Here is an 11,402-nt window from a genome sequence, read left to right as displayed (position 1 = left end):
GTGTTTTGCCAGTGTAGCTTTACAGCTCTAACAACGATCTACGGCTCAGATTGCATGGCGACGCAAGTTTTAGTATTCACATACAGAGTACAAAATGTTCCATTCCCACGAATCTCTAAGTGTGTTGTATGCTCAGTTACATTAAGAACTAATGCATCGGCACGGCAGTTGAATTAATAAACTGTTTCCGTTCCCGCGATTCCCCTGAAGTGTGCGGTATGCTCAACGACACTAATGAACAGTATATCGGCGCGACATATTGCTTTGTCATTAAAGTCATCCAAGAAAGCACCTCACGTCCAACCGTATCCCCCTGCGACTATAAAAATTTAATATGCTACCATCGCAACAAAATGGCAACAAACTCATCTCGGCCACGCATTCTGTGGATTCCGTTGCCAGCTCGGCTAAAGACGAACGGAGCTAACATCTTTCTTCTCCGTAGTACCTAGGCGAAGAGAAATCGCAAGGACCGAAAGGCCCCACATTTCTCTCTCGCGACCACTGCTCCTCGCGCATGTGCAGAACGAGCGGAGAAATCCAGTTATGATGTGCTCGTCTGGATAGCTCGACTAAGTTTTCTTAGTGTTGCACAATAACTGTCTGAGTTGATTTTTGTCCCACGTTCCATAAACCTGATCAGCAGTATTCCCTTACGATCCCCCCAAAAACACCGGCCATGAATTTGCCAGCAGAAGGAGTTTGTTTGAACTTCTTTGCGACTGGTGGCTCTGGGTGACGCCACAGTTTGGACTTCTGTTGCGTTTCGGCAGTGAAATGAAACACGCACGTTTCGTCTCCCTTAACAAAGGAGTCAAACAATCCTTCCTTCTATTCCTGACACTTTTGAAGAAACTGGCGAGCACAGTCAAGGTGTTTCTCATTGTGATCTGATGTCAATAACCGCGGTACCCATCGAGCACAACACTTGTAATACCCCACATTTTCAGTCAACGTTCTTTCCACTGTACCGTAAGAACTCCCAGGAATCTGAGCAACAAGTTCACGGGGGGTGATCCTTCCGTTTTGAAGCACTTCGCGTCGGACCATCTTGATAACCGCCTCCGAAACTGACGGTCTTCCACTTCGTTCTTCATCGTGGACTTCTTTCCGACCGGCACTGAACTCCCTGCACCACTTTCGGACATGTTGAACGGACATACACTCGTCGCCATACACCTCTGTCAAATGACGATGAATGTTCACTGGTGGAGTCCCTTTGGCGTGCAAAAAGCGAATTACGGAACGAATCAGGATCAACAATGGGAACCTCCATATCGGAAGGCTGCTGAGCCAAGAATAAGCGGCGCAGCGAAGCGCGGCCAGGGGGAATCGAGAGTGGGGGAACAGCCGCGCGCAGCAGTGTTGCCGGATTTCGCCTCGTACTTTCCCGTGTGGCTGGAGCTCTTTTGGAACCTTATTTCTCGATCAACACTCATATATGAGTGACTCGTATCGCGTCTGCTAAGAATCCGCTTTCTTGATTTAAACAATGCAATTTGCAATGTAGGCAGCACCGCCACGTTTGCATCCCATTCAAACAATGTGTGGTACTACGTGTCACGCATAGAGCTTATATATATATATATATATATATATATATATATATATATATATATATATATATATATAGTCACGTGGTGGTGACGTTGAAGAACCCAGTAGAAATACTGTGAAAGACAAAACTAACCTTTATTGGGCGAACCTGTGCCCACAAAAAGAGGCTACACTTATAGCACAACGATAGCGGCGAACACGGTCGGCGATCGTCGAAAATCAAACGGGTCAAGCGCGTCCGCTTTTATACAGCAGTCGTCGAATGTTCCAGACTAATCGTTCGGACCCACGTGCCTTCCACGAAGTTCTACACCATTCGCGTCACGCGATGAAATTAGATAACACAACGTTCGGCGACAACAGGATAGAAGCATCGATAACTTTCCAGAAACTTCGGATACATGCAGGCGCGACCCGCGCTGTGCGATTACATTTGTTAGGCGGCGAAACGTTGTCGCCCGATAAAGATAAGTACACGTGTCAATATATATATCACCGCATATATCTGATATCGTGCGTATTATTCAGAGCAAGCAGCTGTTTATCATTTACAAGCTCCTCAGTTGGTCGGGCGTTTATATGGGCGCAAAATTAAATGCACGGGCTGAGGGTGATAATGTTCTGCATTTACAGTGAGTATTCACTAAGGGACATAGTCCTTGAATCGGGCGGCAAGAGGTATAGCTAAATTAAGAGAACATGTTATTGTAATAGGAGAACCCAAAAAATCAAAACTCAAAGAAAAGGCTGCAAAAAGAACAAGAATAGTACTCGAGTGGGCAGTCAGGCTAACGAAGCAAAATTATGTAAGAGATAATGAAGTAGAGAATAAGAACACCCTTACCTAATAATTCGTAGAATCTATTCCAGTGAAATGATGAGTGAACAAAGAAGAGTAAAGCTACAAGCATTACCATGATGATCGTTTCGTTCCCTTTTAAGAATCAAACAAAACGCAATTAACAAACATCTTTGATTGGAGGCCTCAAATTATACCGTTAATGAAACATTTCACCCTAATCCAGTCTTGTGGAGAGGAGTTTCCAGAAACATATCTTCCTGTAATTTTAATAACGCCTGCAGTATAAAACGAAGTGGTTCATCGATTCAGTTCCATTACAAACCTTGGCATAGACTGGATATTGACACGTGTACTTATTTATCCTTTATTCCGGGGACTGCATTTGCCCCCCTAACAAGCTAATAGAGAGTTTTAGCAAAACGTTTAGGGTCCGCTCCGCTGAGACCAGCGTATCATACCAATTTGCACACAGCCACTCAGCATAATGCTACCGGGAACACGGATGCGCGTGCGCACAACGCACATAGCGCAGCGCAACATAGAACGCTGACCACGTTCCGCTAGCAATCCGATTTAGCGGAGCGTCAGGGTGCGTCTAGTTGCTTTCGTAATCGTTTTACAGCTGAGCCGAGAGCACGTTACTGGCGTCTTTGGGAGACGCACTTGTTAGATAAGCGAAATCAACGCACTCAAAGCAGCCAGTGGTGCGCGTGAAAAATGTGCGCTCAGCGGAGCGTAGGCAACGCTCTGCTAAAACTGTCCAATGTTATCGCCCAGCGTAAGACGCGCCGGTATTATTTGGAAGATAATCGAATATTATCGTTAATTCTATCTATATTGCATGTTCTCGCCGAAACTTATGTAAACAGACCGTATGCACGACAGGAATTATGTAGTAGCCTGCTTTCTGAGAGGCACGCTGGCACCAGCGATTACGCTGGAATCTTCGACGAGTCATGTATGAAAGCCGACGGGCTTGAGCTGCAGATGAGATTATCGACGTTCGCCTTTTGTGTTCGTCACTATAGTTGTACTTAGAATGTTGCTTGCTTTTAGGGGCTTAACTTCACCTAATAGAGAGTTAGTTCGTCATTCACAGGGTTGATACTGTGTTCTTGGCCGTCAGTACGACGTAAAAGCATTATCAGACATGCTCTATGCAAGCAGAAATTAAATTGTGTGGCACGACAGCGTAATCCGGTGCAGCAAACTTCCGATTGCCGCGAAAGACACCACTATTTGTTACAAAAAAAATCTGAATTGTTGAAAATCTGGAGAATTCGTTGCCGTCACGTAAGCCGTATCAGGTAAGATAGTGGTCACAAATCGCCTTGGAAATGTTCTGGCTTTAATAACTCCGCCATTTCATTCAGGAATAAGCCCCGGTGGACTGGAAAGCACAGTAAGTAAATGTTTAGTTGCGAGAATTGCGGGAAAGATATGTCAGAAAGCACATAAGACAGTTAAATGTGTTGCTCTGTAATGCGAAGAACATACCGAATGAGAGTACGTACCTGTGACCGCTTACGATTTATTCGTGGAAAGTGGGCGCAGCGCTGACACAATCGCAAATAGGCCTGCTCTAAAAATAGACATTTAATCCGGAAGGTGAAAAGAAACAGACAGAGCAAGAGAGGGAGAAAAGATGCCTACTCCAGCCTTCTCCCCAGATTGCGAAGCACCAGCTTGCTTGTAGGTTAGCAAGCTAGTCGAGTGACTGGTCATTTAAACCTCGCAATGGCATTAGTTTAGCATTTAGCAGAAATACAGCGTCCAATCCAGTCCGAGGGTATGAATAAGGTTGATTGTTGAGCCACCTAAGTGGAATCTGCACATTCACTAGTGCTTGCCTTGAGTGTGCAAGTACAATCTGAGGGTGTGGGTAGTCGTGGCCAATGAGTATCCAAAATATACTTGATTCAATTAAGGGGTCCTTAACTACTTTTTATTGAAGTGGAGAAAGGCATTTGAAGTTAAAATTAAATACTTTGCCGCGAAAATTACTTCAATGAGTTCGGCAGAAACGGAGTTATTGCCAATCAAAACACGGCCTCCGCTGTGCTCCCATTCCTTCTACAACACCTTGCACTGCTTAGGCTACGGCACAGTGGGGCGTGCCCTACAGCAATCCGCTTTCTAAATGTCCCCGTGGCGCGCAGTTCAAATTTCATTTTGGATGTTAACGTAGACTTCACGACTTCAGCCTTTGGCGCCTACGACGCGCTGCACACAAGCCAAACGCAGTTGTCCTCAGGAAGCCTCAGTGCGCTAAGCCAGTGGGCTCGTAGCGGCACCCCGCGGCGACCGTGGTATCTACGCGATGTAGCCCACGGCCGCCTGGATCGGCGCGTGCTGAGGGGATGCGTACGACAGCAAAACTTGACTGAGATGTTCGCAGCAGCGTATGCTACCCGCGGACTGTTATTTCCCCAAGCCCGAGGGGTGGTTCATGGTCCCTTTTAATGAAGATATGCATTCATCATCACTGAGGAGATTCGTAAATGTTTAGGAATGTTGTAACTGTAAGAATACGAAACCTACTTTAGAGATGCGGTATTCGCGCTTCCGTATACAGAAGGTTGTTTACAAGAAACTTAGGCAGTCCAAGGCACCACACGCAGAGCTTCCCTTTCAAAAAGTACCAGAGGCCTAATTTTATAAGTTGGACCGCCAAAAAACGAGACGCACCTCAATTCCATGATGCGACGCACATACATTGTGTACACAATAATTAGAGCATTTCTTCGCAATCCAGAGCGTCGGCCGCTGACGTTTACGTAACCACCGCGCTGCACATGTTGCCTTATACGCAATTTGCTCAATTTGGGCTCGCCGACGAGAGCCCCGTCATATGAGATGCCCAGGTATTACAGAAAGCCTGCCTGGGGAATGAACACTAGGCCGTTCATTAGTGACATATAACCAGGAACACTTAGAGAAAATACAAGAGTGCACTTGTAGGTGGCGTTCAGTGATATATGCATATTCTCAAGCCATGTTCCGAGATTTACGTAAGTAACTTTGTAAATGTTAGTAAAATGATTGTATAGGTCATTACGAGACGAGCGAAAAGCGGTGTTCTCTGCATAAACACACAAATAAGTATTCTGGTTGACGGGAATGCAGCTTAAATACAGATCGAGTAAAACAGGAGGGTGCACGGCTCCTTGTGCTACGCTGTGTTTCTGCTCATGCCTAGAGGACAAACACTCGTTTTGAAAGCAGTAGTATTCTCTTTCTCTTTAATATCTTGAAACCCATGCCGTAATATATCTTAAAAACTTTAATTCTGGAATTGCTTTGATTAGTGTTACGCACGCAACACTATTGTAAACTTCAGCTAGATCTCGAGTCACCAGCACAGAATATTCTCTTCGGCACCGAGCAAGCTGTATGCGACTTTCAATGTCAACACGGGCCCACCGTATCGAGAACCTAGATCTAAAGCCAATTTGAGTAGGGCGATGTATTGGCTCATCGGAAATAAATATGTCCAAACCTGGAAATTCAAAACTCTTTCCATCAATTTAACCAGACTGGATGTGAGATTAATGAGTCTAATATCATCTCAAGCATATACCTGAGTATATGAATTTTTTTTCAATCGGTGAACTTGCCGCAATACATATGTACCAAGAGAATTAGGAAAATGTATCAAATAACTGTACGTAGCCTTGTTACTTTAGCAAGTCTCCATAAGGTATCTAGGCATTTCTTAAAGAGCAAACGACACTATACAGAATTTCTTGTGGAGGCAGTTCTCGTAAAATCTTTATCATGGATTTTATCATTTCATCTGGTGCTGAATGAGGTAAAGACCGAACGAAATCCGCCAGTTCCGCTAATGCGACTTCTGTAAACTACATTAGTGGCACTGGCTATAAATGAATTGACCTGTCTTCTAATCCCTTTGCGATACATGCTAGTATTTTGCGAAAATCATGTGGCGAAGCGAATTATTATTTTTTGGCACCGGAATCATATTTTGAGACTGTAAAAACCTATATCGAACATTTTTTTGTTAGTAGATTTCGAAATATAGTCCAATTTGTTCGCATCATTTTCGTCTTTGGTTAAATAGATATCATAAGCTTTAAGGATGCAGTAGCAAATTTGTAATCACCTTTTTTTCTCCATTGATTAACGAGACATTGCTTTGAAGCAGCTGTTCGGTTTCTGGGAGCCCGCATGCATTATAACTTCCACCATAGGCGGAAAGATCCGCCTGTATCTGAAGTGGCTATGGTGTTAGGCTGCTGAGCACGAGGTCGCGGGATCGAATGCCGGCCACGGCGGCCGCATTTCGATGGGGGCAAAATGCGAAAACACCCGTGTACTTAGATTTAGGTGCACGTTAAAGAACCCCAGGTGGTCTAAATTTCCGGAGTCCTCCACTACGGCGTGCCTCATAATCACAAAAGTGGTTTTGGCACGTAAAACCCCATATATTATTATTATTGTATCTGAAGTTCAACAACAAGCTGCGTTCTTCAAGAAACGTTTCAACCGTAATATCTAGAGACAGCCTCTATGTTGAAGACAGAAATGCAACGGAAACTATCTGATCCAAAATACTATCTTTCAAAAACCATTTCTTGGCGAGGCTCTTTTTGTCATAGGTTTTTGTTTACGACTATGCAGGAGACATTTTTGAGAGCGGTGACCTGAGGCGATTCAATATCTTAAGTTCCACATCTACATCTATGAAATCTTCAGAATTGCCAGTTAGGAATTTTGATTCAGTCTGCTCTTCACGAGTAGATATACGTGCGCGATAAAAGCCAGACCACGGATGGGCTGTAAATATGCAGGGTCAAATAACATAATTAAAACATTATTTTTATTTATTATTACGCGAACTCCACAAGTAATTTACTTACCTTTCTTTTGAAATAAGAAAATCTTCGGTGTTCGCTTTAATGTTTGAAGGTAGCTTTTTCTCCAATATTTTTGATTCATTCAATTCGGACATATTGTTATTCACCTCAACAGTAACAATAACCCTTCGTGCAAGCGCATGTGGAAAGCCTGACACGCACATCAACAAACTGACTTAAAGCTAACGATTTCTACATGAAGGTCGGCATGACTGCAGTCAGTATATTTAAATATAGACTTTGACAACACTATTTTAAATACTCGTTGTCTTTTACATTGATGGAAGCTAACGCTTTTTGTTATTTTTTAAATATGCCCCACAATATTTCGTAGACTTAATAAAAAAAAAGAAACGGAAAAGAAGTGCATGCTTCCTTTTCTTTTTTTTTTTTTTTGTAGTGAAAGAAAAGCGAGTGTTTGATTTTTTAACTGAAACAAAACGATTACTCTACTAATTATTGCAGCTTTATTCTGCCTATCAGATCAGCATTTATTTCACTATAGTTGGTTTCTCCAAATTGTTTATTAACATTGGATTTATTGTCACCTTGATTCTAACCTTCTTTCTTTAAGTTCATCCTTCAATTATTGTGAATGCTCGGTCGCAAACTAGCGTTTTGTTTTTAATTTGCCTTTCTCACTTTCAATAAGGAATTTTCTTGAGCTACCTCCTGCTGCCTGATTCTTGGCCTATCCCGCTTAGAGGGCGGGAGCAATGACAGACGACCACCATCATCGTCAATCTAAGTAAAGAAAGAAGAGCGCGCGCAACGACCGCACGTGAGCCTGCGTTCTCCTCGGCGCGTGCCACAAGCGGAGCCAGCCCCGTTTCTGCCAGCTCGGTCGTTGCGTTCGAACGTCGCTACGCCGAGTAAGCGGGGCTTTCGTACTCAGATTTTCCTTCGTGCACTTTTCGTGTTAAAGCTGGCGCCATGCCGCTCAATTACGTAGCCAGAATGCTATAGCGTCCGATTGCGATGTTTGCTTGTTTTGTGTCTGCATACTAAGGCGAGATTACTCAGTGAGCGGCATGATAAGCCTAAATAAGAAACAGTCTGACCTCTTCGTCTCGCTTAATCGTGTCCTGTATGCTCCAACAGTAAGAGCTGCCGCGCAGATACCCGCGAATTGATTTCTCGCTATGGTATTCAAATAATTTGCTCTTACATCCTGCTTTTTCTCTCCGTTGCAGATAAGGAGACCTCATTGTGACTTCCGGGCGATGGTCATTTACCACAGCCACAAAGAGCGGCAACAGTGTCACAACCAGCCGAAACGCCTGCAGATGAATGCCCCGTCTACTTACAGCCTCGAGAGTGAAAACGCAGGCGAAGACCCTATTAAGTGTACCGACAGCAGCATCGACGGCTTCAACGTGATCACCGCGGCGTCGCCTGGCGCAGTTTCGCTGTTTTCAGACGTAGCGCCTCCTTCCATCTATTTCCCTGGACTACCGCGTCCATTCGGCACTGGCCGCTCTTTCGTCGACGAACACATCTACTGGGCTGAGAACCACGACAAAGCAAAGCTCCTGTCGCAAGGTGCCTCCATCCTCTGCAAATACGACGTCGATTTCTTCCAGAAGACCGAGCACGCCAGACCTCTGCAGTGCAACGAGCCGACCGGTAAGAAAGCGGGTGTCCGATGGAAAAGAGCACTACAGAAGAGCCGGAACCCGACGTCAGCAACGACGACGATGCCCTGCTTCATGCGAGGAACGCCGAGCGCTACGGAGACACACAGCTCGATCCCACGACCGTTATGCACGATCTGAGGGAAGGACTCGAGCACGCTCACTGCTGATGCGTAATTGTGTTCATCATGGAGTGCTCACCCTGCCCGTTGTCATCTTGCCGCAGTGCTCTGTGCGTCTCCAAGAAGAGCACCGCAGCTGTGGGGCTTCATGGTGACTGCAAATGGTTGCGCCAGCTGTGTGGCCGAGTCCTGCAAGGGGATGGGAACGTGCACATGGCAACAGGAACTCTCTCAACCTAGACATCCAGGTGCAGAGTCACCGGCATGGCTTCGAACTATGGGCTTGTATACCATACTCGAAAAACGTGTTACTTAGTTTTATGTTTCTTATATAAGTATATGGTATCGCTTTGAAGAATAAATATTGTCTTTCTCATGCGAACGCGGCATTTTATACATGACATCGTGTTGGTTACGATGTCCAAATGAGCAAAGACGTGTAGGTAAACGCGAATGAGACATGAATAAGTACCGCTTGCTAAACGTGCAATATTGCTGGCACAAATATACACAGAGATTCAGTTTCGTCATGCCTCTTTGTTCCGTTCCACTGGCATCTTAATGCATACGTGAAATAGCTGTGCCCCAGATTTTTTAAGGATACTGGACATTCCACTTACTCCTGGTGAAGTAGGTTGTGCTAAAAACCGTTCTTCGCAATGGTCTGTACGTGTAGACCAAAGCACACAATAACACACGATATACGTGTGAATTGTCTCTGTATAGAGCTGATTGTCGCAGACTATGGCCGGGTGTCTTTAACGAAGGAACTATAAACTGCAAGTATTTCCGTTGTCATTTGAGTCTCGGCCACGCCATACACCCTGCGCTGTATTCATATATAAATGCCCCCACTGCGATCAATGCGCAACATTTTACTACATGGTATGGGCTTGCGCAAGCGCACCGCAACTCGCACCCATAACACAGCCCACCACACGGCAATGGGAGGCAGCGCTGTCCAGCTCAGGCTCGACCGACCAGCTTAACCCGGTAAACCGAGCGAGAAGGGCAGCTAAGGCCGCCGGACTCCTGGACTGAGGGGACCGCTCACCGCACAGCGGAAGAGCTACCCACGTTTGTGTGCTCTTTCCTATGAAGTTTATCCTCTCTTTCATTCCAGTCATGCTCATTGCCGTGGTCATTCCATTGTCGCCACCGTTACATTGTCATGCGCGGGATCAGCATGTTTGAGCCCTTGGCTCCTTGGTAGGCATAGACATAAACTTACGTTGCACGATTTGCGAGCTTTGTGGTTGACAAACATAAACATGGCCTGAGATTACCCGTTAAGCACGAAAACAGTAAACACAACTGCGCGCACCACCGGTAGTATAGAGTGTAATTATATATGATTGACTCGTATTGCGTATGCTAAGAATCCGCTGTCGTGATTTAGACAAAGCAATTTGGAACGTAGGCAGCATCGCCACTGTTGCATCCCATTCAAACAATGTGTTGCACTACGCGTCGCGCATATGGCTTATATATGTCGTCACATATATATCTTATATCGTGCATATTAATCAGAGAAAGCAGCTGTTTATCGTTTACAAGCTCCTCAGTTGATCGGGCGTCTATATGGGCGCGAAATTAAATGCACGTGATGACGATGATAATGCTCCGTATTTACGGTGAGTATTCACCAAGGGCGGTATAGCTTGGAATCGGGCGGCAGGAGGTATATATATAGTTTAATTAAGAGAAAATGTCAATGTAGTAGGAGAAACCCAAAAATGAAACCTCGAAGAAAAGCCTGAAAAAGGAAACACGAATAGTACTAGAATGAGCAGTCTAACGAAGCAGACAATAAAGTAGAGAATAAAGACCCCATTAACCAAAAATTTGAAGATTCGATCTCAGTGAAATGAAGAGTGAAAAAAAAAGGCTAAATCTACAAAAAGAAATTGACATGATGATCGTTTTGGCCCATTTTTAAAATCAAACACAGCGCAATAAAAATCTTTATGAGTGTATATCCTTGATTAGAGGCCCTAAGTTATAGTATTAGCGATACATTTAACCCCAATCCAGTGCCGTGGAAAGTAGTTTCCGGAAACTTCTTCCTATGATTTGAATAACATCTCTAGTATAAAAAGAAGGGGTTCACTGATTCAATTTCATTACAAAGCTTGGCATAGACTGGATATTGACACGTGTACTAATTTATCCTTTTTTCGGGGACTGCATTTTATCCACTAACAAACGAATGTTATCGCTCAGCGCGAGACGCGCCGGTATTGTTTCGAACTTACACGAATTGCTAATGCTAATTCTATCTGTTGTGTACGTTCTCGCCGAAACTTTTGTGAACAGACTATATGCGCGACACGAATTGTGTAGTAGCCTGCTTTCTGAGAGGCACGTTGTCACCAGCGATTACGCTGGAATCTTCGACGAGTCATGTTTG

General features: G+C 44.6%; 1 protein-coding gene across 1 annotated transcript; it reads left to right on the top strand.

The window, feature by feature from the left end:
* Positions 1 to 8,056: 8,056 nt before the first annotated feature.
* Positions 8,057 to 9,368, top strand: LOC142570959 (uncharacterized). Its single transcript, XM_075679256.1, has 2 exons — positions 8,057 to 8,108; positions 8,430 to 9,368. The coding sequence occupies exon 2, from the start codon at positions 8,460 to 8,462 to the stop codon at positions 9,009 to 9,011; it is 552 nt and encodes a 183-aa protein (XP_075535371.1). The 5' UTR covers positions 8,057 to 8,108; positions 8,430 to 8,459; the 3' UTR covers positions 9,012 to 9,368.
* Positions 9,369 to 11,402: the final 2,034 nt, after the last annotated feature.

The sequence above is a fragment of the Dermacentor variabilis genome, chromosome 2, assembly GCF_050947875.1.
Source record: "Dermacentor variabilis isolate Ectoservices chromosome 2, ASM5094787v1, whole genome shotgun sequence".
NCBI classification, from domain to species: Eukaryota; Metazoa; Arthropoda; class Arachnida; order Ixodida; family Ixodidae; genus Dermacentor; species Dermacentor variabilis.
Note: the sequence above shows the minus strand (reverse complement) of the source record. Positions and strands in the feature narration are given on the sequence as shown.

Excerpts from the sequence above, each read along its gene's own strand:
- LOC142570959 (XM_075679256.1), top strand. The coding sequence starts at position 8,460 with ATGGTCATTTACCACAGCCACAAAGAGCGGCAACAGTGTCACAACCAG.